Source organism: Gouania willdenowi, chromosome 10 (genome assembly GCF_900634775.1).
Source record: "Gouania willdenowi chromosome 10, fGouWil2.1, whole genome shotgun sequence".
Classification (NCBI taxonomy): domain Eukaryota; kingdom Metazoa; phylum Chordata; class Actinopteri; order Blenniiformes; family Gobiesocidae; genus Gouania; species Gouania willdenowi.
Window position 1 is genome coordinate 18,635,523 of NC_041053.1, and position 27,049 is coordinate 18,662,571.

At 39.1% G+C, this 27,049-nt stretch overlaps 1 protein-coding gene across 3 annotated transcripts in view; it reads left to right on the forward strand.

Moving 5' to 3' along the window:
- LOC114471316 (A disintegrin and metalloproteinase with thrombospondin motifs 2-like) overlaps positions 1–27,049 on the forward strand; it is a 152,311-nt gene that overhangs the window by 110,593 nt on the left and 14,669 nt on the right. For 2 of the 3 annotated variants that reach the window (XM_028460045.1, XM_028460047.1), the window contains exons 4-13: positions 2,733–2,938; positions 19,424–19,507; positions 21,192–21,348; positions 21,913–22,018; positions 22,620–22,763; positions 22,862–22,994; positions 23,614–23,643; positions 25,190–25,303; positions 25,396–25,541; positions 25,636–25,811. In XM_028460045.1, the coding sequence (XP_028315846.1) occupies positions 2,733–2,938; positions 19,424–19,507; positions 21,192–21,348; positions 21,913–22,018; positions 22,620–22,763; positions 22,862–22,994; positions 23,614–23,643; positions 25,190–25,303; positions 25,396–25,541; positions 25,636–25,811 (1,296 nt within the window). The remainder of the gene's footprint in view (positions 1–2,732; positions 2,939–19,423; positions 19,508–21,191; positions 21,349–21,912; positions 22,019–22,619; positions 22,764–22,861; positions 22,995–23,613; positions 23,644–25,189; positions 25,304–25,395; positions 25,542–25,635; positions 25,812–27,049) is intronic. The other variant, XM_028460046.1, reaches the window with a different exon arrangement.

Consider the following 27,049-nt stretch of genomic DNA (forward strand, 5'->3'; position numbering starts at 1 on the left):
GGGAGGGGAAAGTCAGGTTGCCCCTCAATGATGGGAAGACAAGGTGGCAGAGCTCCCTCTGTCTTCTCTTCTCTTCTCTTGTCTCGTTCTTTCTGCTTCACTCAACACTTGTTCCAACAGTAATTGCCAAAACATTGGCGCTCCAGCTGTCCCCTCATGCCACATGTTGATACAACACAGCAGGCTGCACCTCCAGCTAAAAACACTATATCTATTACAGTTAACCACCCCTGCACCCTCCAGCTTCAGCTAAATTAAAGCTCTTGTTAGAACAGTGATTTATTGCCCAATTGGAAATGTTTGTCCACAGAAGTGCGTACAATGCTAGCAATCCTCAGCAAACACACGCACAGACACGAGGTTTCGAACAGGAGGATCGGGGGTGATTTGGGGGCTCAGTTGAAATCCCGGAGGCCGGTGCTTTGTGGAATCCTCTGAGGCAATGTGTTCATGACTGCATGACTTAATCCTTCATTGCAAGGCCACACTCGGCCCACATCTACCACATCTATAGTGTGAGAGGAGGAGGAATGGAGGGACAGCACATGAAGGAGGAATGGCCTTGGCTCTAGAGACGGGCCAATTTATCTTCTGTATCCTCACTGACTCCATCTCTTTGCTTCATTTAAAATGAAGAGGGAAACATGACCAGACAGTGAGACACTTGAGACTTCATAACACATAGTCAGACATACTTGTTAACAGTAATTAGTGATGTAAGGCAGTAAATGCTGCTCTCAATTTATTTTTTCCATTTGTAACACCCTCAGAATCATTTGAATTGTATTTTTGTCTGAAATTATTTGCCCACTGTTACCACTGCTAACATGCTGGAAAGCTAACACACAGACCTCTATAGTAGTGCACATAATGTTGATTGACATGACTGTGTTTATAATAAAAAGCAGGATTGTTCACAACATCAAAACGATACAGACACAGGAACACACTCTAGTGCAGTGGTTCCCAAAAGGAGACAATGGGATTTTTGTGACAACCATACATTTATTGCAATATACGACAACACAAAAATGATATATTTTTTTAATTTACTACTGAAGGTTTTAAATAACCAATTGGGTGTTGATCTAACCATATAATCATTGCTAAAACCATTGCTTAAGGCAAAGACAAGTGCAGCAAACATGTCCAGTTTCAACATTTTGTTGTAATTTTCCACTCGCAGCTATTGCAGCCACTCACTTTTTTCCCTGGAATGGTCAAGGTCAATGCCATATATGGCATTATGGAAATATTTGTGTAAACAGTTAAAAACTCAGATGTCTTTTGTAACATTGTGATGTTGTTGAATAACATGTTGAAAATATTATAACGGCTCAACCACACTTTATGTCTGTATTAGTTATTGGAGTCAGGTTACACACTCACAGTGAAAAGAATAAATTAACCCTGCACATGAAGTCCTCTTTGATTTTGCTCAAAACTCGGTGTTGGGCATTTTTCTTAGAAGGGTGTGGTTGAGCCCGAGATCTCGTATTGATAATACAGAGACCAACTCTATACCTAAACATTTTTGAAATATTTTGTTAATAAATATTTCATGAGTAATATAGTTGTCTTTAAGTCACATTTTATTTGGCATTAGTAAATAATTAGGGGTGTCTCAATCTGCTATTGATGTATCAGATTCAAATTTCCGGATTTTTTGATTTTTTTATTTATTTATTTTTTTCTAATTAATTTTTTTATTTAATACTGTAGATATTATGTTGAAGGTTAAAATGTATGTAACCAATCGGTTCATAATAAATGGGTCAGTTCTTCTCATACCTACTGTTGCTGACTATTGTTGTCTGATTGAGTAACATCACTTGATTAAGCCTTTTCTAACATTCCACACTACAAAATAAGTAATTATAATTTTTTTATTAAAGAAAAGAGAGAGAGAGAGAGAGAGAGAGAAAAAAAAAAATAGTATGTATGATTCATGCTGATAACGGATCAATAACGGTATATCGGCCGATACGCAAGGCTGCAATATCAAGATCATATTGGAAAAGAAAAAGTTGTATCGGGACATCCCTATTAATAAGTATGCACATTAACAGATATTGTACATGATATGAGTGATAACACGTGTTCTAAAGGCTATTTTGCACAAAAAGGTGTGCCTTCAGATTTGTACCTGTCCTCTGGTGTGCCTCGGGTACAAAGAGTTTGGGAACCTCTGCTCTAGTGGAATGAAAGCATTAAGAAATAGTGTTACTTCTGCCAAGGAGGTCATTTTTTCACCTGTGTTTATTTATTTGTTTGTTTGTCTGTTAGCAAGATTATGTCAAAAGTACTTAACGGAATTTTGACACATTTTTTGACCAAAGACAGACCTTGCGCAATGGAAGATTCCATAAAATTTTGGAGGAGATCTGGATCAATGTACTGATTTTGATCAGTTTAAAGAATCCAAAAATCCCTGTCTTTCCTCATTGGCAAAATTTCCTAAACTGTATTTCTTGGTTCATACTTTACCGATGTTGGGTTGGTTCCTCAATTACCCAATTCAATAACTATTGTCTTTTTGTGTGTTTTAAGAGTCCTTTAATGTATTTTTGTTGTTTAGTGGGTTTTTTTCCTGTCATTTTGTATGTTTTTTAGATCATTTTATGTTTACTTTGGGAGCTGCACAAAATTAGAGCAAAGGCCACCAGTTGCCCATGTCTTAAATATTTAGCTACATTCTCCTTGACATGTGTATCTTGTATATCTGTCTTTAGGTGCAGATCTTGGTGGTCTGATGGATTTGGAATCCCTGTACCGAGGAGTGGAGCAGAGCATTAACCACACACGAGCAGGACGAGCCCGACGACAAAGCTTGGACAGAGCTTACAACATCGAGGTGCTGCTGGGCGTCGATGACTCAGTGGTTCAGTTTCACGGGAAGGAGCATGTCCAAAAGTACTTGCTCACTCTCATGAACATTGTAAGTAAACACAAAGAGGAGACACGTGGAAGATGTTTGTTTTTGCTCCGTGTATTATATGTATCATCCACGTTTAGTGCCTGTTTTTGATCATGTCAAACTAAACTGACTGAGATTTGAATAACACAGAAATCAAATTGAAAGAGTTGGACACAGACAGACAGACTTAGGCACAAACACAACAAACAGATGAAGATTCAATTCCCTTCCCAAATGTTCATATCCAGCAATCAGCCTCTGGTAATCCTTCCTCCACTGTCTGTATAAGATGAGATTTCATGGCTGTGCCACTGTGCATATGAGAGTACGCTACGCTCTGTGCCAAGGGACGCCATACATGCCAAATCATCTGCTTTTGTGACATGTCACCGCTCATTGTGAACATGCACTACATTGTGCAGAAGCAGCGGTATAGTGCACTACCAACCAGCGCTGTTTACACATGGGGTGTGGATGCTTTAGTTTGTGTGTGTTTTTGTTGATGCTTGTTTTGTGACCCGCTGTGTAAGAAGCTTGTCTGTCACTGTGAGGTGGGTGGAAGTGTAGAGCAACCTATCCAACCACACCTCTCTTCGTCTCAGTTCAGCTCCTTGGAAAGAACAATAGCTGCTGTTTTCTCCTTTCAGCTTTTTGTTAGACAACGTTGGATGAGGGAGCAGTCAGCTCTGTCAGAGCGCCCTCAAATCTGGTGGGAGGAGATGCACACGAGCAGGGAGAGGAGGATTTTAAACACTGCCGTGAAATATAAAGGACGGACTAGCAGATAAACACAAATGAATAAATAAGGGATGCCTCTCGTGTGCAGTGCCAGGGCAGCATTTTTCTTGCGTTGCTCACTTTAGGATAGTGTTCTCTGCTCTGTCAGACACTCTTTTTCTCTTTTTCAGTTTCCTGTATTGTTGCTCCACCCTGATTTTATCCAAAAATGCTCAGCGAGGTGAACACATTTCCAAGTATTGGATCAATGGAACAGTGTGTTGTGGCAGAGTCTGGTGCTAGTGTTCACCTTCATAAACAAGGTTTTAAACATCTGTGTTTTTACCACAAAGTGCTCGTAATGTGTGTGTGGCTCAGCTGTGTCAGTCGGCAGTATTTAAGCAAAGCTTCCCCTCTCAGCTGATGTTCACAGATTCATAATGACATTTCTTGAATGATTTAATTAAGTTTACCACATGTGGAACACACTTTTATGTCTGACAGACAGGTAGGCCTGTTATACGCTGCAGCAGCCCGTGGGAAAGCTCAGGGATGACAATAAAAAAATGACGATACAAAGGAGTGAATAATGCTTGATTCAACATTCCAGCCATCAACGAGCACCCAGGCTAAGTGGTTGAGTCACACCAAGTCAGAAAGATGTACACAGGCCCCATGTGTGCACACCAACACCACAGAGAACATGTCACAGTGCTCCACAGAGTGCACAGATTACAGAGTTGGGCACCGAGAGCTTGTACTACAAAGCTGTATAAGTATATCCAGCATATCTCTACGTTAGCAGCTTCACCTAACCCAGGGGTCGGTAACCTTAAATACTCAAGGAGCCATTTGGACTGTCTCCCACAGAAAAGAAAACACCCGGAGCCACAAAACCCTTTTGACATCTAAAATGAGGATAACGCTGCATTTAATTTTTTTTTTACCTGCATGCTTTGTATAAAAGACTATAGTGTGTTACATTTATGAAATCAATGAACTGCTACAGAGAACACAGAATTGGTGGATACTTACTTTCAGATGAAATAATCAATGTCTATTTGAGTCCTCCTCGTAGGAAATAAAAATCCAAACTTAAATTATCCACCCGCAGCGAACCAAAAATACCTTCTGCTTCTGTGTTACGTCATCATTTTATCGCAGTCAGCTGTCATCCTGAATAAAAAAAAACATATATATATGTAAAATAATAGCTAATTAAAATATTTATTTTACCTGATTAATGTGATTTTTGCTCCTGAACCTCAGCGCACAGCATCTGCAGATCAGGGCTGTAAGACGTCACTTTCATCTTCACACAGACTGTAAGCTGTGATCTGCGATATTTGTTTTTAATATAGTTCATGTTGGAGAAGACCTGCTCACATATGTATATGGATCCGAAGATTGACGGGACTCCAAATGCATACTTTTTCATGTTCATGTAAGTGTCGGAGATGGTATTCCATGTTTTGAACACAACTTTGTCCGGTTTGGGGAGGTTTTCATTATCACTCCATTTGTGATTCTGAGCAAGAATGGCCTTCTGACGGGCAACATTTTCAAGATCAGCTGTCAAGCTTTTCAACTTGGTCACCCATATATCTTTGTCGGTGATGTCGGCCAGTTCCATCTCAAGATTGTGTTGACTTACACCTGCAAATGCAGTCGCATTCAATAGGGATGGATCGATGCTCAGGGGAGTGACAGGGAAGGATAATGTGTTTTTTCCTCTCTGAACTCACAGAATCGTTTCCCAAATGATGTTTGCATTGCGGTGATTGCAGACTGCAAATACTGGGAATTTATCACATTGTGAGTTTGTTTGAACTTTCTCAAAGTGAGGAAGTGACACAGTGTACCTAGCTGTGAATCTCTGGCTAACACTGGCAACTTGCGTTCGAATGCCAAAACCTCTGTCAGCATGTGGAGTGCTGTGCCTCCTTTCCCCTGAAGAGATGTGTTCAACATGTTCAGGTGTGCTGTCGTATCAACCATAAAGTGTAGCTTTTCCAGCCACTCTGGCTGTTCCAGCTCAGGAAAGGTGAGCCCTTTGCTGCCCAGGAAAGTGTTCACCTCTTCCAAACACGCGGCAAAGCATTTCAGCACTTCCCCTCTGGACAGCCACCGGACTTTGTTACGTAGCAGAAGATCAGAATACGCGCTGTCGACCTCATCCAGTAACAAATGGAACTGACGGTGATTTTAAACCTTTTGTCATTATTTTGTTGACAATCTGAATGGCAACATTGATTACTTGTGTGCATTCTGGAGGAAATGTTTGAGCACACAGTGCTTGTTGGTGCAGGATGCAATGAAATGTCAGAATCTTTCTATCCAGCGACTTCTGCAGTAAAGTCACAAAGCCCTCCAGCCCTGCCATCATATACGGTACCCCATCAGTAGCCACAGACACCAGGTGGGTGGTGTTTATTTCTATGGCTCGAAACAATCCAAGACAGCCTCACAGATGTCCTCCCCCCGTGTTTGGCCTTTTAAGGACATCAGTTCAATCATTTCTTTCTGAGAGTTCACATATCGGCAGAACCGCTCTATTTGTTCAATGTCACTTTTGCCTTTGGATTCATCACAGGCGATTGAGTACGCCAAAGCTGATGTCTTTAATTTGCTGTTTGGTGATGTTTTCTGCCATTTTTATAGTTCTGTCTGTCTTTGACACTTTGCATAGAGAGGCATGTCTGATTTTCTGCACAAAGAGGTGTTCTGAAATCTTAATAAATTATTCCTTTATGTATTTTCTATCTGCGAATGGCTTCCTGTGCCTGATTATTACCTGAGCACCCACAAAACTAGCACATGTAGTTGAATTTGTAGACTTTATCCACTTCATGAAGTGATTTTTTCATGAACGGCCTTTTTTCGCTCCTCTCCCTTTGGATATTTTTCAGCAAAGACCGAGTGTTTATTCTCAAAGTGTCTTGCAACATTTGACTTTTTGTTGTTAGCCATTTTCTCACCACATAATAAGCAGACTGGTAAACCAATCTCATCGGCCATGAAAGCAAATTCATCTGCCCACGCAGCATTAAACATTCTGTTTTCTTGAGAAACTTTTCTTTTCTTGGATTTATCCATCATTTACCTACCTGGACGCAAAATGTTCAATAAATCACGCTGCTGCTGGTCTAGGTGTCGGTAAGTCCAGGCTGCCCCATATGTGCCGGGTGTCGCACATTGACGGCTGTGACGCAGACAAAAATATTAAAAATGTTGTATTTTATTGTAACAAGATTACCATAATCTATAAATTAAAAAAAATAATAAAAACAAACAAACTGAAATAAAAATACATTGTAATGAAATAGTCATTATTTATTTTCCAAAGTCACAAAGAGCCACACCAGGAGGATGAAAGAGCCACATGCAGCTCTGGAGCCGCGGGTTGCTGACCCCTGACCTAACCTAACATTCTCCGTCAGATTCTCCTGTGACGGGGCGGAGATTGCAGCGTCAGCTCAATCACAATCACCGAGAAAATGTATAGAGCAATTTATAATTGAGGAATAATTCTTTAAAATTATGAAAAATTTAAATCCATAATTCAGCGCAAAAACAACACTGTTGTGGCAGAAATAGCAGGGGAAAAAAAAGAATTATAGCCAGCGTCGTAGTACAGGACACACCAAATAAATTCCAGAAGTGAGGGCAATAACAGGAAATCCTGCTTTGTAGTACAGGCCCAGAGTGTCTGCAATTCAGGCGCACGCCACCGGATGACGTTCCCTATACTCAGGCAGGTTAATCTTAGTCAACCCTGAATAATGAGGGCGTTTGATTGACCTGAATCAGATGCTCAAAAGTAGCCCCGCCCTCCTTCAGGGAGATCACACTTTGTGTCCACACCTCAGCTTCTAGCCTCTCCGTGCAGGCTGCGCTGCTTTAAATAGGGACCATGGTTGATTGTGATTGAAAGCAGACTTACAGCTGATCATGCAGAGAGAAAAAGCTTAGCTCAGAGATTTAACATTGCATGCTGACGGAAATGTGCAAAAGATTCATGTGGGGGTTTTTTCAGTGTGAAATTTGGAGACAGTGTTATTTGTCAGTTTTGTAGTCTTTAAAAAAAGAAAAAGAGGTGTTACGTGCCCATCACTGCTGAGAGCCCTAACTGCACACAGTGTGTGTGTGTGTGTGCACGTGTGTGTGCTTCCTCTTCTTTGTCTAAGTTTTTAATTGTTTGTTACAGTTTTTTAAAAAAAGCTTTTGTAGAATCTTTATAAAAACTAGTATTTCATGAAATTAAGGTTTTAGAGACGGAAAACGCAGAAATCCCATTCCGAAACAGAGAAAGCAATCGCATCCCTTTTTTGTTTTATTTTTTATGTTATTTAAAATCAGGCCCTGTTTTGGGACAGTATCACACATCTACAGTATGTGCTATTTTCCCCTGGAAAACAGATGATGGCCTGTCTGTGTCAAACAAGTGTAGCAAATAGACAAATAAGTCACATTTCGCTTTTGGATTGAACAATATCACATGAGTTACACAATATCAGAGGATGAAAGGTTGACATTTGGTTCGTATTTCTAAATTTAAGATGTTAGTCATGTGAAATTCTACAGTATTAGTTGTAATAGTCTCCTCCAGTTGTATGTTACATGCATTTTTTGTATTGTTGCACAACTTGTACTTGGCAAAGTTCACATGTTTTCCAGCTTGATCGACTTGAATTATACCACAGTGCTTTCATTGAATTAGCAGTGTACTATTGTCCATGTGGTTAAACAAAGGGTTTTAGTCACTGAGCAATTCTCCCGTAGTGGTCATCATGGAGACGGACTCTGTTGCCAGTGGCAATGTATGTGTCCACCTGTCTTTCTCTCTCTCTCATTAGGAGAGACCTTTACAAAGGCTCCGCAAAGCACTCATAACACTGCCCATGAATATAAATAGTCCTTACTGATAAGGGACGTGTATGTAGGAGCCTCGATGTATCATGTATGTGCATGTTTAATTGTGATGAGGGATATTGTATTGGTGATGCATGTTGTCTGTTTGCGCCTTAATGGATCTGGCATATTACAACCTTTACGTTGGCAAATGCTGTGGGGAAGTAAAATGATGCAGATCACTCACGCCAGTCGTCGGCCAATGCTCTGGCAGGCATGTGTTATAAGTGGCAGGAAGAGGAAATGTAGTACAAGTAATAATAGACACCTTATTAGCTGGAGGTGTCGCAGTTATTAAAGAGTAACTAAACCCCAAACCTACTTTTTTCTGCTGAATACATATGTATTTGGGTATTAGGTAGTGTTGTTTATTAATCCTAGTCCCACTCTTCACATTTTAGTAAAAGTATTTAAATTTTACATATTTAGTTGTAAAATGTCAGATATACTGGCCACTAAGGGTTGAACTACGGGTATTACAATTGAATTTTGCCATTGGCTGAGACGGATTCTTTGGATTCCCCTGCATCATCAACTTTCACTGTTGGCCCCGCCCCTCCGATAAAAGCTGAGAGGAGGGAGGAGGGTTTCCTCCCAGAAGTCCACTGTGTTCCGTGTTCAGTGATGTTTTTGACTCTGTGCTTCTATAAAGAGCAGATTCTGTTTGAATCAGAGGGTTCATCAATCTGTGTGTGTATTTACAGACACACATATGCTATGAATGTAGTCCCGTCTGTCTCTGCGTGTGCGTAGACGTGTGTTCGTCTTATCGCTGTGTGCGCGAGGTGGTGGGAGAGCAGGGCTGTTTGCCCCTGAGTGGTGTCTGTAAGGCTGTGTGTGAGCTTCACGTCGTGATTGTGTGTGCCTGTGGTTGTAGTGACACATGATTTCAGCTTATGAACTCACTACGTGTGTGTGTGTCTGTGTATAGACACATCATTGTGTGTATTCCTGTCTGTCTCTGCGCACAGCAGTGTGGGCTGATGAGGCATTTTTTGAATTTCCCTCCTCGTGGCAGGTTAGCAGAAAGCAGGGGTTTAGTTACTCTTTAAATAGAGCTGTCAAAAATAAGAATCAAAAGAATGAAAAATAAATCTGGGTCTTGATTTTAATTATTATTGTATGTTTAGGCACTTAATTAGTAGTAAGAAAAGCAGTTTTTTTTTTTCTTTTTTAAAAAGTGTCAAAGGTATAAAACATGACAGCTTAATCCATTTTGATTACTCCGTTTGTCAGTGTATTTTTTTTTAATAATAATAATAATTATTATTATTATTATTATTATTATTATTATTATTATTATTATTTATCTTGTTTAATGTATATTTGAAAATTGGGTTAATTAAAAATCAAGCTTTTTAAATCAGCTTTATATCACTACTACATTTTATAATAATATTTACTGTAATGTAAAGCATGGTTCATATGAATGCTTTCCTTTGTAATGCATGTAAACAAAGACGATCACAGTAAACTTTAGTGTATAATGCCAAAGCCTGAAAGCGCTGAGTTCCAGACGAACTGTCAGTGAGCAGTGAGGGATTGATTCATGTCCTGTGTGGGTATCAGTAACAGCAGTGCCTAGACAAAAGCATCCCTGTGGTGCTTTTCATACACTCATTAGGGTTTCCTATATCAGGTTTGTGCTGATGAATTTATTGAAAAACCAAAAGAACCTAAAATGTTTATGGCCTTTTATCAATAACATGCCGCTATTAGTTTGAGACAAATAAGTGTATATTTTATTACATCATAATTTTTTAAACAAATATACAATAAGTAATGTTGCTCACACGTCCAGCATCCAAGTGCTGTCACATTTGATTTTGCCTCGTTATTTCAATTTCAACTTTGCTATTCAGTTTGTTCAGCAACAACATCACTGATTAAGTGTTATGTATACACTTCATTTTAATCTTCTAACAAAAAATTACTTATTTTTGGTCTTACTTTGGCAATCAGAATAGTTTTTCTAGTTTTTTTAACACATTTAGTTGAAGAAATCTGGAGAAGTTACTTTTATTTAGACTTTTGAAGCATTATTATCCTCATGTCATTACTGTAAGACCAGTGTCTATCTCATGAAGGCCATCACATGAACCCCCCTCTCCTTTGACCTTATGACCTATACTCACACTCAACCCAAGTGTCGTCAGGTACGCTGTCTTTTGACACATACATCATCACTTTGATATACAATATATGCGTAGCGCACAGTGTTGCCAGGTTGGCTCAGTTTCTGCCGAATTTGGCTTCTTTAGAACATGTTGGGCTTGATTAAATAGCATTGGGTGGATTGATGAAATGTGGGCTCTTTTAGTTTTAGGTAATATCTCAAAGAAACTGTGCACAAAATAGTTGCCAATATCTGGCAAAAAAATAAATAATATGCTAAATGTACACCTTTCAATAGGCTCTTGTGTCCTCTCAATCATATCATGATTTTATAAACAATGGTTAAGCAAGTGTCACAGTGAGATAGTATATGTTACTGCTAATTATAATCACCAAACAGGCTTTAGATTTAAAGGGCCCATGTTAAGCTAAATTAACATTCCTGTGCTTTAAACATGATAAAAGTGTTATTAGGGCTTCATACACATGCCCAAAGTGTTTTTTTCATTGATTCCCTCAATCGTTAGTTAGAGGGTGATTTGCTCCTTTCTTACTACAGGGTGAGCACAAACACCTCGCTACAATTTGATGACGCGCTCCCACTTTGATGACAAATTTGACGCGGCACTGAGCTGGTGAAGCCGTGCCTCCAGGAAGCTCTCTGCCGTGATTGACATGTAAACAGACACGGCCACCAAGTTGAGGATTTCAGTGTCCTTCGCACAGTGCTATGTATGTATTTTCTACAGTCTATGTATGTACCGGTGAATGCCCCGCCCCCACGCTCTGTCTCGTGTTTATAAAGCAGCATGAGCTCGGCTACGGAGTGGGTGGGAGGAGGGCGGGCCGTCCTCTGGCCCTACGTCACCGTGCGGGGAGGAGGAAGTCAGTGTCCCGTCTATAGACACGCCCACTCATGAATATGCATAAGTAGGCCACAAATCAGCCTGTTTGTGTAGAATTGATCAGAAAGTGACTTTTCAGAGGCTAAAACTCTGGAAAACAGGCGAGTTTGGGAAAATAAACCTCAAATACTATGTTTTTTGGGGTTCTTAAAACAAATGGATATGGATGAAAAATAGCATGATATGGGACCTTTAAACACACTATGGTGCGCTGGCCCTGAAGGGTCTTTGCATTGAAGCTTGGAGTTCACTAAGGATGTTGGCGTGTAAACATTTACACGTGTACACATTGAAAGCATTCTAGTCAACTGCTTAAAAACTAGTTGTTTATTTGTTTGTTTTTAAGTTATGTAATAATGTATCAGCAGCATGTGTTTTAGATAAATGTACGTGTGATAAATACAGGGTCCCCATGGTCATAAAATTCCTGTTTTGGAAAAGTTTTGGGAAATAAAACCTATTTTAATATTGATGTTTTTATTTATTATTACTATGGGATGTTAAGCAAGTCCCTTAACCATAACACCTTGTGTTGTATATCGCTTTAGATGAAAGTCTGCTGTATGAAATTATAATCGTATAATTAAAACAAATTAGAAAAATTTTATTGGAGATGTTTGTAAAACTAATGTGATCATATCTACTGATGGTTACATGACTGTTCCATTTGTAAAAAGAAGAAGTCAAAGCTTTACTTATTTGTATTCAGTAATAGGTGGATATCCTCTCATTCTCATCAATGTGAGGACCTGAAAATGTTAAATATAAGAGCTGATGACTGATTTATTATTTGATCGTTCATTTTGTTCCCTTTTGTATATTGATCTTTGATCACATTGATCCTAATGTTACTGCCTCTTGGACTCTTGACTGTCCAAAATGTGTGTTGTTTGGTGCTTTCAACTAAATAACTTGGCGATGTCACACTGAAAAAAACTCAATGAGCACTGGAATCAGTGTGATTTGCTTCCTTTGGTTCGTCACTGAGAATATATTTTAATGCTCAGCAGTGTTCAGCTGCTGAACTATATGTTTATGTCTATATGTTTCCTGCCTTGTGGCTAATGTGAGCTAGGAATGGGCCGCAGACCCTTGCAACCCTGAGAGCAGGAGCAAGTGTGTATAAAAAATGGATGGATAGTTTTAGTATTTAGGAGGATTTTTGTTTGAATTAATTATTTGAAATTTCTAACCATTTCATCATCATTTTTGTCTTCTAACCTTAGTTTCCATTTAGACGTATTCTAATTTGTGGGGAGGGAGTAAAGATTTTTATTTTGTTTTAAAATGAACATGAAATTAAGAATGATTAGCTGAGTTAAATGGTACCAAAAAAAAATAAAAAATACTGGTGGTAGAAAATCCAGAGCCTGTGTTAAAGTTATTAGCTACTGAACATAGTGTTCAGGTTTTCCAGCATGCGTGAGTCTTCCATGCATCTGCAGTTGTGCATTAGTGGGCAGGTGTCTCATTAAAGTGGTACGAGCAATGTTGGGGTCACCTGGAAGTCAACCATCCCTAATTGGCTCAACAGTTGTCAAGGAAACCCACAAGATATACCTTAGTGTCCATAGCTGTCGGAGACAAACACAGCTCACACCCACAAAGCCACCGTGTGTCCCAGACTCACACGTTTTCCACAATAACCAGGAAGGGAGACAAACAATCCAGCAGGACACACACATACTTTCTCCAGAACCTTCTCCTGCATCCCTCAGCTAATAAACTCACCTGTCCAAAGTTACTGTGTTTGACGACAGACGGATAATACTTTACACATTGTGATGTAAAGCTTTCTGCAATAAAACATTTCTTCTTAATTCTTTGTTATCCTCCAGAATTTAGATGCATGATCACATTGAGTGTGCATTTTTTTTTTTTTTGGAGTCAGTGTCTGTGTGTGTTAGCCTGGTGGTGAACTCGTAAATTGTAGGTGTAGTGTTCCTCCTCATTTTTAAAATGATATTAGCTCTCCTATTGGAGAACAGATTGGAGGGAAATAACTGCTCTATCTACGTTGTCTACGGTGGCTGGGAAGTGTCAGGTGAATGCATTTACAGAAACGAACACAAATGCAAACAGGTCACAACACGAATGCAAACCGGCCACAACGGAAGTGTTTCTGACGGACCGGTATTACAGACGTACGGGTATTATGATATGATAGCCTGATATGAAAAATATAAGAGTATCCTAATCAACTTTCACTTACTTTCATACGCGTTTCGATGTCTTCTTCTTGTTCTTCTCTGTTCTGGTGGGTTAAAAACATCCGCCAGAAACGTGTCCGTCTGTAATACCGGTCCGTCGGAAACACTTCCGTTGTGGCCATTTTGCATTCGTGTTGTGACCTTTTTGCGTTTGTGTTCATTTCTTTAAATGCATTCACCTGACACTTCCCAGCCACCGGGTTTTCCGCAACGGAAGTGTTTCCGACGGACCGGTATCACAGACGGACACGTTTCTGGCAGATGTTTTTAACCCACCAGAACAGTTAAGAACAAGAAGAAGACATCGAAACGCGTATGAAAGTAAGTGAAAGTTGATTAGGATACTCTTATATTTTTCATATCAGGCTATCATATTATAATACTGTCCGTCTGTAATACCGGTCCGTCGGAAGCACTTCCGTTGTGGCCGGTTTGCATTCGTGTTGTGACCTTTTTGCATTTGTGTTCATTTCTTTAAATGCATTCACCTGACAATATTTGTTTAAATATTTGCATTTTTCATGGTTTGATAGGACAGCACATTTTTTAACAGCCTTGTTTTTGGCAAAGAATGTACATAGTGTCTTGATAATTATAAAATAATAATAATAATAATATGCTTCATTTAAAAATGCTTCTCCAGAAACTCAAAGAAACAACAAAAGCAAGTACAGTGATGAAAAAAAAAGAAATATAAATCAGAAAAAAAGAAAGGACATCTGAACTTCATTCATGAAATCAGTTATTTATTATTTTATTAATTGTTGATTTATATTGTTTTATTTTGGATTTTTACTTTATTCATTAAAGCAGAATTTCATGGTAAAGTTCTTGCTTTTTGCATTTCCTACGCTGTCTGGGTACATTTAAACACTGTTTTAAACAAGCTTTCATCTACATTTGAAAAACGAATTTACTAAAGTGTTATTGTTGCTTTTTTCCCACAATACTTAGCAACCATAAGTTTATTTGTATTTAGTCTACTTTTCATATATGTCAATTGCTACATCAATCATTTTTATCAGATAAAATCATGTAGTGTAGGCCTCATTGATCAATAAATCGAAAATAATTTGCTCAAAAGAAGAAAAAAATTGACGCTTTAAAGTTCATAAACAAGTGTGAATTAATGAGAGGCTCTGATGAAAAGCATTAGCCAAGAAAATGATCATATAGCATTACTATCTGTGTCACCACGGAGTAGCTGAGCATCAGCATTAAGACTGAACTGCATGAGTTGCCCTAAAGCACAACCTATCCTATACTATTTTATGGCTTTGTTTAACAAATGCCAATACCATTAACGGCACTGATTTACCTAATCATTATCTTCTTTAATCTTTAAAAGTTGCACTAACTTTCATGGTCAAATTAAATCACTTGCACAAAGGATTGACAAATACCTACAGAATGCTGGAATCCTGCATGGCTGCTTTGTTGTTTTATGTGAATGGGAGAACGTGAATAACAAAGTAAAGCACTTCATAGTGTTATTGTGTTCATAAAAACTCTACTTAGAAACAGCTCTAACTCTATTACTGAGACACTGTTCATCTGGTTTCATGGCATATCTAAGCAAACACATTGCTCTCATTTGAGCAGTTTTGAGCAGAAAAAGGCCCTGTACACGCTGAGTCAGATATATCATAGACTGCATCAGTTTATTTACTAATCACATGGATCATTTAATCTGTTTTACAATAGTTGATAGTTGTTTTTTTATTCACATGTATTCTTCATATTATTGTTCATATTGTTTTTTTTGAGAATTTTTGACTATTTGGAGAACTTGCTATGATAGCTTGCAGCACTGCCTTTGAAACAACTTGTTGTGGTTAATTGCTTTTTTAAAGAATTTTCAAAGATTTTGATAATTCGATCACAAGACAAATAGAAAGAATAAGGATCATTGCCTTCCATGGTCCTTATTCAGTGGTCAGACTCTCTCTGTACTTCCTGTGCTATGCTTATCCCTTCACTCCCTCTTATACCTCTGTCTTGATAAATGTGATTTAGTTTTTTTGCCTTATCTATGAGTTTGTGCCTGTGTGTGGATGTGCAGCACGTCCATCAGACATCTCATTATGTCTGTCTGTTTTTACATCCCTTTGCCTCATTAGGCACAGCACACAGCCCCTGAGGACAGCAGGCCTGAACTGCAGTGCCAATTTACTCTCTGTGTGTGTGTGTGTGTGTGTGTGTGTGTGTGTGTGTGTGTGTGTGTGTGTGTGTGTGTGCGTGTGCGTGGTCTCTCTTGTCATTCTTTACATTGTTTCCTTGCATTAGGCCTTTTTTTTTTCCATTCGCTACATCTTCTTCATCTGTTTTCTTCCACTCATGGGAAACTTTAGTTCTCTCCACAAATGTTGGTCCATTCTCCTGTGACTAAATCTCTCCCGTCACTGTAGGGAGGGTGGAAACTTTAGCCAACTCACATATTTATTTTTTTTTGTCTTGTTTACTCGTTTTCTAATGAGAATTCAGATTCATCATTAATTGTTTAACAGTCGGTCGTAAATTTTAATCATGTTTTGTCACCCACGAGTAGAAAAGAACCAACTTTAAGCCGTTCTCACGTCTTTAATAGGTAATAATGTGGTTTTCAAGGTAAAGGAACAGATAGGATGGTGTGAAATGAGGAATAGAAGCTAGTTTGGACCCAGGTGCAAAGACTGGAAAGACTCACAGCCAGGAATGCTTTGGAGCTGAGGAAAATGTTTGAGTCCAACAGAAATATCAGTAAAATCATTCCAGAATAGAGAGGGAACCAAAGCACCGTTATGCAAAAAGTCTGCATAAACAGTCAAAGAAAACGAGTAATTCCACACTGAACTGAAACTAATAGATAAACAACGTAGATGTACCTAAATAGTGCATTTACTGTACTCTACGGGCGACTGTGGCTCAGGTAGTAGAGGGGTCGTCTTCTGATCAAGAGGTTGGGAGTTTGAGCCCAATCTATGCGTTGAAGTGTCCTTGGGCAAGACACTGAACACTAAGTTGCTCCCAGTGGTTGACCAGTGCCTTGCATGGCAGCTCAGTCCCATTGGTGTGTGAATGATATTGTAAAGCACTTTGAGACTCCTTCGGTGTAGGCATAAAAGCACTATATAAATCAAGTCCATTTACAATATAAGGCAGACAGCAACATAAAAATAACTAAAAGGACAACAGCTGGACTTAAACCAATAGTCTTTTGTCATTAACACTAATGTTTTCTTTCAACTGAAAAAGACAAAAATCCAAATGATTGATTACAAAAAAGTCCTACAGGGACAACCTTGATGAATACAACAAGCTTGAATAACAGATAAAAGGTATTTTTGATTGAATTAAGAAAAAGTATAATTATATATATAAAGCATTTTAAATATGATATTATTAAATAAATACTGAATGGAACACACACATCTGCATAGTGATAACATTGTTTTTTTTAAGTGCAGCAGAGAAAAACATTCTTTAGTCATAAGGTCTATGAATAAAACCTCAGACTAAATGTGTCTCTTTGAGTAAATGTGGAACAAACAGTGTAAGTTAATATTTAAAGCCTTAATATTTGACAGTAAAACCTCTTTTTTTCTGTCTTATACTCAGTGAGCAAGCTTTACACTATAAATTCAGTTTCATTTGATTTATCATCCACCAACAATATTTTGTCTGCTTTCTATAGTTCAGGATTATGGCAGACTTGAGTCAATGAAAGCCTAATGAGTGTTCAGATAGAGGTTATCAAGTTGCAAGGCAATTGCTGGCAACCTAACAAAATATCCAGATCAATGGCATTGCATCAACTCATTACAAATTATTATCAGATGATTTCTGTATTTATCCCAGGGGGGCTATTGCATTTTTTTAAGGATGCTCCAGAAATGAAGAAAAGAAAAAAAAACACTAAACCAAAGAAAAGAAAAGAAAAGACTGTTAATTAAATAGATGTTAAATACAAGTGCACTTTAATAAAGTTAAATAAAATACAAGTATAGTATAGAGGTCCATCGATTTAGCGGGCCGATATATGGACTTTTTTCAAGTTCGGCAAAAAAAATGTTATTTTTTCTTTTTTTTACCCAATAGCCCTCCATAAGGAAGGGTTAGAAACACTTTATTATAGGGAGAATATAAAAAGAGAGTTTTACTTGGTTATGTACGAGTATATTTAAAGTTCAATAAATGTTAAGAGTTCTATTGGTGTTTTTGATCTAATTTATAATATATACATTTATATCATATGGGTGCTTCAATTGTCCTTCATAATCAATGTGCTTTAAAAAAAAAATGTATATCTGCCTCAAATATCAGCTTCTAAAATCAGCTTTAGATATCGTCCATTGATTTTTTTTTTTTTTTAAAAACCTTTTCTGCTTTCTCACTAAAATGTGCAGGTAGGTCTTCACAGAAATTTTGTCACTGTTTGTTGAAGGAACCAATATATTGTTCACTGGAATATTGCACTATAATGGTGACACTTAGGGATGTAACGATTCACTCAACTCCCGTTACGATTCAATTCACGATACGATTCTCTTGCGATTTATTTTACAAAATGGGACTGTAGAAAAATGATCACTGAAAAATATTCCTTTATTTTTTTGGGGGAAAAAAACTATACTGTTTCCCTTTTATTTTTCATTGTCAAAAGAATCCCTTGATAAACTATTCAAAACAATTCAATTTAACTAAAAATGAATGAAATAAATAAAGGAATAATACAAATGAAGAAGAAGCTTATTAATTTAAATTCTGGTTCTATAGTAAACAATGCAAAACTGCATAATAGTTATTTTTAAAAGTGCAACTGAAAATTTAATTTGTGCCTTAACAATTGGAAAAGTAATTTCACTGATTTACGTCAGATGTTTGTTTGGACCAGCAGAGGGCGCTGGTAACGCAGTGGTCGGTTGGCATGCAGAAATTCTAGCAGTGAAGAAAAGATGCTATGCTAGCAGACAGAGCTAATAGAAAAATGTGACTGTACAGATATTCACGTAATATTACAGATATTCTTTTGGTGCTAAAGGGGTAAGGAATCATTTATGAACATGTTTAAAAGTAGAAGGTGGCCAGAAAGAAAGTATTAGCAGATTTCGCCCGCCGCCAACACTTCTAGATAGCCCTCTGCTGGTTAAAAAAAGTACTGTGATTCAATTTTCACAGTATCGATGTGAATCGTGATACCTATGAATCGATTTTTAACTGCGTTATGATTAATCGTTACATCCCTAGTGTCACTGGTAAGAAAGACCCTATTTTTTGTTGCACTAAAATAATGTCACTGTTCATAGGACACTTCTTAAATTTATTGTCTTTCCGAGATATGAAATAAAAATTTCAGTTTTTCACTTTTTTTCTTGTTATGTCATAGATTATCATCGATTGATTTCTGACCAATATATTGATAATCGCAGTATTGTCATGTAGTGAGAGATAATCGTTATTGTGAGCTTTGTATTGCGTATTGTATCGTGAGGTACCCAGATGTTCCCACCTCTAGGCATTGGCAGGTACGATTCCCTGCGGTGTTCTGTTGAGCACCGTGGATGGATCAGCCTTTATTTGTTTATTTGACCATTAGGTGTCTTTATGTCTGCTGCTAAGACTGCTTTCTCCATTTTTGTGTATGTGTGCGTATTTCTTTGTGACCCCAGGTGAATGAGATCTACCACGACCAGTCACTGGGAGCCAAAATCAACGTGGTGCTGGTGCGAATCATCATGCTGGGATATGGCAAGGTAAAACCTTAAAAGTCGTAGGTTGTACTGAAAAGCCATCTGAAAGGCAATTCCTGGAAAGCTGATGTGTTTCTGTTAGCACGGCCTTTGATACTAGAGTCTTTTACCACAATAGCTTCAAGGAGATCCAGGGAGTGCCAGCCAAGTCACACACACACTTATAAGCAAACACACACACACACACACACACACACACACACACACACACACACACACACACATCTGCACATGCTGATGCCCAGAGCCTGTTATTCCAGTGGACTGAGCAAAAGAGGAACTAAAAGCATGCAGAGTCTCAGGAGAGTGTTTTCAAGTCGCACGCCTTCACAGTCGAGCACCAAAGCACACACAGAAACTCCTGCCGTTATGCAATTGGCAATCCTCCCTATAGGCTGCAGCATGGAATCATGGGAAGCCCGGGCAATGGTAAACAATCAATGATAGCCCTTCGTCATTCAGAAAGATGGAACACGGACAGGGCATCCTTCCCTCATGGCTGTAACTTGATCAGCACATCCGTGCTGAAGAGTGGAGGGCTTGGTAATAGTCAGCAGTGGCTGAAATGATCAAGGGTTATCCCCCCCCCACAACCCAGCCCCTCCCACTCCCCGCGACCAGTGCTACGCTTAATTTCACTGATAGCCTGGTGCTCTGATGCACTTATGTTGCTGTTTCCTTATCTGTTCCTGTCCTTCCTCTGCATGTCTACAGTCCCTGTGGAATCTTGAAAACTCTTTCTCTCTCTCTCTCTCTCTCGCTCTCTCTCTCTCTCTCTCACACACACACCACTACATTCCATTGGTCATTCCGGGCCAGCTCTATTGCAGCTCCAGCCAAAGCTCCGGCTGTCCATCATCCCCAATTACTGTGGCAACAGCGCTGTACCCAGACAGGCTGCAGATTTGCTATGTGACCCTGAATGCACACACATGCACACACACACACACACACACACATACACTCACATTTAAACAAAACACCCCCTTATTTTATACACATTCCCAAAAAAATGTAAAATCTAGACTGAGATTCATACAGCCAGTGAGGAACTTTAGAAATCACACACATGTCCATTTGGCTCGGCTATCTTTAACCATGGTTTGGGTGTACTGCTGCAAACTACACTCTTCATACTCCGTCATGTGTGTAGAGGCAGGCCATATGTCTTTGGTGCAGATCAGTCAGTCACACTGCATGTAGCTGATTGAGCTGTGCATTGTGCATGTGATGAAAGCAGTAGAAAAAAAGGTGTTTTCATGAAAAAGCAATAGGATATAATATGTCCGGATGTAAGTAGCAAAGCTAGAGAGGAGGGAGAATACATTTAAATATTGGCTACTGGTATTGGAGTCGATTTTTAATCACGAGCTGTAATTGAATAATTGGATGTGTTTGAGTTAATAGTGCATTAGTTGGCACTACTTTGATTAGTTTCATGTTCAGCACTAATATCATCAGTCTTGAATCTACTGCTTATTAGGTAATTATTTTGGCATTCCTATCAATGTGTTTGTTACAAGATCCGATGATAACATTGTGATAGTGCCCCCTGCTGGGTTGAATAAATTGCTTTTCTGGAAAAAAAACATTTGATTTTACGCTGTTTAAGCCTGTATTGTTTCAATATTTTTTTCAATTTGTTATCTGCTTCTGTTTATTTGTCTGTGTGTTTGTGTGTGTGCAGTCCATGAGTCTGATTGAACTGGGGAATCCGTCCCAGAGCCTGGAGAATGTGTGTCGCTGGGCCTTTTTGCAGCAGAAGCAAGACACTGGGGATGCTGAGTATCACGACCATGCCATTTTCCTGACACGACAAGAATTCGGCCCCACCGGCATGCAGGGTATTCAAGGACACAATCTAAGCTTTCATAGTTTTGCTCATCGTGCATACACCCCACAATGCACACTCGCCTTCTTAAAACCTAAAAGGCCCTAAACTCTAAAAGACAAAGAGAAAAGTGTGTTTTCCCTTTTAGTTTCCCTCATATAGCAGCACGGTGCCCTGTGGCTTTGGTGGTTTTCTGTGCAGCAGAGTACAGGCTAACACTCGGGCCCAGGGGAGAGGCCTCTAAAGGCAGTGGCCCAGCTATGCAGAAGCCCTTCAGCTGCCCTTGGGCTCAGCCTTCAGCAGCAGAAAATCAATAGCCAGAGAAGGGCCAGCCACAGCTTCTCAATTAAAAGCAGTACAGTACCGATGAGCACAGTGGGAGATGAAGACAAGAACGTGCATCTTCGGGTTAGGATTAGTTGCACAAAGTAGAATAGTTTGAATTTCATTGAGGCTTTAATCTGATAAATTGTCCATGAATTTGATCAGTTGAATAAAAATTGAACTGAATGAATTTACTGTATAAGCAGGTAGAATAAATGTACTAGATTTAATAATTGCCTCTTTTTTTTTTAAGGTTATGCTCCAGTGACGGGTATGTGCCATCCAGTAAGGAGCTGCACACTGAATCACGAGGATGGCTTTTCCTCTGCGTTTGTGGTTGCACATGAGACAGGACATGTGTAAGTCTGCTGTAAAGCTGCATTAAAGCCACACCAAATAAACAAATGTTTAATAACAATTCATTTAAAGTTTCTACCTACAATATTTTTTCATCAGATAAATCAATTGTTAAGACCTCGATCAATAAATCGAAGATGTAAAAGGTTGAAATTGTTGCTTGAAAGTTTGTTTTCATCTCCACCGTAAACATTTAGTTTGTTGACTTTTTTATGCGTTGCATTGTGGGATGTGGGGTCCCGGAGAGGTGTTTTTACTTCACAAAAAAGGTGTCAATCTTGTCTTCCTTGTCTGGCTAAAAAGCAAGAAATATAAAGTAAATAATAAAGTAAAAACTCTTCTAAGCATCTGTTTACTGGACTTCACTTCCCACAATACAAATGTCAACAAACGGACTGTTTACGGTGGGGATGAAAACAAACTTTCAAGCTGAAATTTCGACCTTTTTCCTTTATTTTTGGAGTACGTGTTGTTCGATTCATTGATGTATGAGGCAAACACTTGGATTTTATGTAATGCAAAATTATCATGGGTTGCAGCTTTGATTTTAAGTCCTGACTTTTCTTTTTTGTTTATCTTCTGTCACCACCTCTCTGTGGGTAGACTGGGAATGGAGCATGATGGCCAAGGAAATCGCTGTGGAGACGAGGTACACATGGGGAGCATCATGGCTCCACTGGTGCAAGCTGCCTTCCACCGCTTCCACTGGTCTAGATGTAGCATGCAGGAGCTGGGACGATACCTCCAGTGAGTTTTTTCTCCAAGATTCGAATGTAAACATACATGTGTACATGTATCGATAGAGAGGGCTAGTTCAAAACATGTCCATTTTTCCTCTCTTGCAGCTCTTATGACTGTCTTCGTGACGATCCCTTTGACCACAACTGGCCATCACTGCCTCAGCTTCCTGGTTTGCACTATTCTATGAATGAGCAGTGTCGCTTTGACTTCGGAGTGGGCTACACAATGTGCACTGCGGTAAGAGATCACCGTAGTCCATCAGTCACTATGAGCTAATATAGATAGATCACTAAGCCTTCCTCTCTGCACTAACATCCTAATGCCAACCTCTGCAACACAAGTGAACTTTAGTTCTACTTTAGATTTGGGATAAACTCAGCTTTCAGTTTATTCAGGATTTACGGAAAATTACGGGAACATCTTTGTGGGAACAACTGAGGTCCAAAGGCTATAACATACACAGCTATTCACGTTCTTCTGATGTCCTCTGTTTCCTCTCCCGGCCACTGGTGGGATTGACATCTTGCTTAAAAGCAGGTAATTGGTTTTGCTAGCTATTCCTTTTCTTTTTTTTCTTTTCGATCAGAATGATAATACTTTTTCATTTACAGCAGCACTACAGTTGTCTTGACACCACAGTGCCTTTACATGAAGCTGTTAGAAACAGTAAATATATAGAAACATGACAGGCAGCTGCAGCGAGTTGCCAGAGCAAATCTTTAGCTTCCTTCGTCACCCTCACCAAGTGTATGACTGTGAAGCCACTGTGGCAGATGCTTGACTGACGGCTTGTTCACGGGCTTTGCACGCATTGCTAGATTACCCTCTATTCTCTTGTCAAACTCATTCCCCTCAGCTACAAAAGGCGGGCCAATCAGGAGCACAGGTAAGGTAACCCCGCCTCCTGAAGGACGTGTGGCAGGTCTTTGTTTCCTATTTGTCCTCTGGAGTTGTAACTGTCTGTAATGTTGCTCCCTCTTTATTTTTTTTGTACTGTACCTTGTTTCTCTGTTGTGCTCATTGCTATCGTACGTTGGTCTGCAGGATTCTAAAATGCTTTCTTTATAGCCTGAGTGCCTCTAAAATCCTTACAACGTCATCACTGTTAGTTTAATGGTTCACTGGCTGTACTACAGTAATGCAGTCCAGAAGTTGAACTCTAATATCCACGTGTCCTCTCCTGCAAATCTGTGTTCAAGCACTACAGGTCCAGCAGGAAGAGCCCCATTTTACTGGCACTCCCATTAATATAAACGAGTGGAAAAGGTTAGAGTGATGTATTTCCCATCCAAGGGGAAAGAGGCCAGCTCAAACAGAAGCTGTTTTTCCATGTTTTACGTCAGCTTTTAGGATCCTCCAGTCTGATGTAACTGGTGATTACCTACCACAGTCTGGCCGTTGACTGAGACTCACCCTCTGACCTGTAAAGGTCTCGGAGGGTCATGGTGGGTATGGAATGCTGTGGAAAGGAGGGAGGAGGGCACGCCCACACAGACACACGACTGCTGGTCAAGCTACTGGTGTCAGTATTTATGGATCATATCATACAAGGAAGAGAATTCGGTCCTTTAAATGTGTCTGGTAGCTTTTGAAAGCTCACTGAGACCTCTTCACCTTTTGGCTTCTGAACCCTTTGCCCTCTGACCTCCCCTCTGACACAATCAGGCTGTGTCATTATGAGAACCATTGGTTGAGTTTGCATGAGTGGCTGTGTGTTTCATTGGAGTGCAGTGGCTCAGCAGTGGTACAATGTGTTTTTTTTTTCAGGTAAAGTACTGTTGTGGCTTTCATTGTTGTTGTATCTATCGACCCATTTTTACTTTTGTTACCTTTTTTAAAGAGTAACTAAACCCCAAAACCAAAAGTGGTGCTGTTGATTGATCCTGGTTGAACTTTCAACATTTTAGTCAAAGTATTTACATTTTTGGCATATTTAGTAGTAAAATGTCAGTGACTGCCCTCTATGGGTTGAAACTTGGCTATTACAATTGATTCTTGCTATTAGCAGAGAACAAGATCATGTGATGTTTTGGGACCATCTTGCATCACAAACAAGCACTGTTAGCCCCTCCCCTTTTATAAAAAACTAGCACATGTAGACTCGACAATCTGTGGTGAGTATGTTGGACTGAGAGAAGAGTGAATAGAGGTATATTGAGTAATGAATAGCTAGTTAACATAGCATAGATTGCTCATTGGAGATTTTATAGTTTAGACTGGGTGTGTCTTAACTGCTCCAAAAGCCCCGCCCATAATCAAGGTTTTTTAGATATCCTTCCTTGTGGCAGGTCAGCAGAAAGCAGGGGTTTAGTTAATCTTTAAGTGTGAAGTCTAAGCCCAGCCTCTTAGTGAACATGGGTCTATACCGTACACTTTTGTCTCATAAGAGAGAGCAGCTGGCTCTTAGTGTTGGTCTTTTTTTGTGTTCTTAGTATCGCACATTTGACCCATGCAAGCAGCTGTGGTGTAGCCATCCAGATAATCCATTCTTCTGCAAGACCAAAAAAGGACCACCCATAGATGGCACTATGTGTGGGAATGGGAAGGTATTAAACTACAACACATTCTGTCAAATATAACTGAAACTCACTTTTCATTCCAAAAGTAACTTGTTTGATAACTTTGTTGGCCTACGCAGCATTGCTTCAAAGGTCACTGCATCTGGTTAACCCCTGACATCATAAAGCAAGATGGAAACTGGGGTTTGTGGAGTGAGTTTGGCCAGTGCTCTCGCACCTGCGGCGGTGGAGTACAGTTTCGCACACGTGACTGTGACAATCCAAGGTAAAGATTTACCAGAGAGTGCACGCTGATTTTGATGAACGCACCCTTACCCTAATTACTCCAATAAAAATGTTCAACCTATATCTATACATAGACCAGCTAACGGAGGCCGGACCTGCATGGGATCTACTTACCAATTCCAGATGTGCAACACCAACGAGTGTGAAGACATCTATAGCGATCCTCGAGAGGAGCAATGTCACGGCTGGGAGCATCGCTACGAACTCCACAACAACAAGCACCTCTGGCTGCCTTATGAACACCCTGACTGTGAGTGAACGTCTCAATACAGAGAGAAATGACCTTCTATAGCTAAAGTTAATGTGTACAATACGCAGTCTGCTTAAGGTTTTGGAGGACAAGAGTTCTGACAAGGTTATTGATCCTACAAGTCAACAGTGCTCATTTTGTCGACTCAAACATTTGGTCAACCACATTTTTATAAGTGGCAATAGACTATTACTATATGTGAGGAAAATGCGTATTAAGTAAAACTATATCAATATATAATTACATTTTTGTCTACTAAAAACTATAATTTTGTCATACGGGACAAGATCCAATCAGAGCCCGTTAATATGTTGTCTTACGTATTGATTACATCAAATTTGTGTGTATTTACACAAAGTAATACTATCTAATATCAGGTTGATAAATGGGAATTGAACTCTTATTTCTTACTGTCATTTAGTTGACTAAAACTTGACTATAACCGAAATAGCCCCGATGACTACACTTTGACCAAAACAAAGTAGCATTTTAGTCAAAAGACTACGACTAAAACTGAATCAAATTTTGCTGTCAAAATTAACACTGCAAGTCAGATAAACATTTTACAAATCACTCATTTGCACGACTGATATTGCTCTGGAACTACTTGCTGGACATCTCCTACTGATGATCATGTGATTCCAAATAAAGATGATAAAAACCTAGTCTGTTCATAAAGTAATGCCAAACCCAATTTTGTAGGAATTCCTAAATTGACCACGACACCTCATTCTTTGAGATCTGTTACTTGCTTCTTTATTAAGATTTCAAAAGTTGTTTCAAATCAGTTTAAAAGCTGTTGCTAAGTTGCTGTATTCAGTGTGAAATTGGATATCAAAGATTTATATTGCTGTAAACATTTTGGGGCAGATTTACTAAGATCTCAAATGAAGGCTACAAAATGTCTCGTGTGCTCAAATACTTAGAGACATTGTTTCCTTACCTTCTGTGGGAGATTAGGATTTCAGCACAAATCAGTGCTCATGCAGACATGGTTGAGATCGCTCTATTTAAATTAATATTTTAGACTTGTTAAGTGTTCAACATGGAGAATGTAGGACAGTTGAGTGGGCGACATCGCAAAATGAACTGCATTGAGTTATAATAATAATAATTAAAGCTAGGGTTGGCAATTTCCTCCAAATACACTTTTTAAGTATTTGGTTGAAATTTTCTTTATGTCCTGACAGAAAATAAGATCCCATGTGCTCTGAAAAAGGAACGAAGAAAATCTGTCA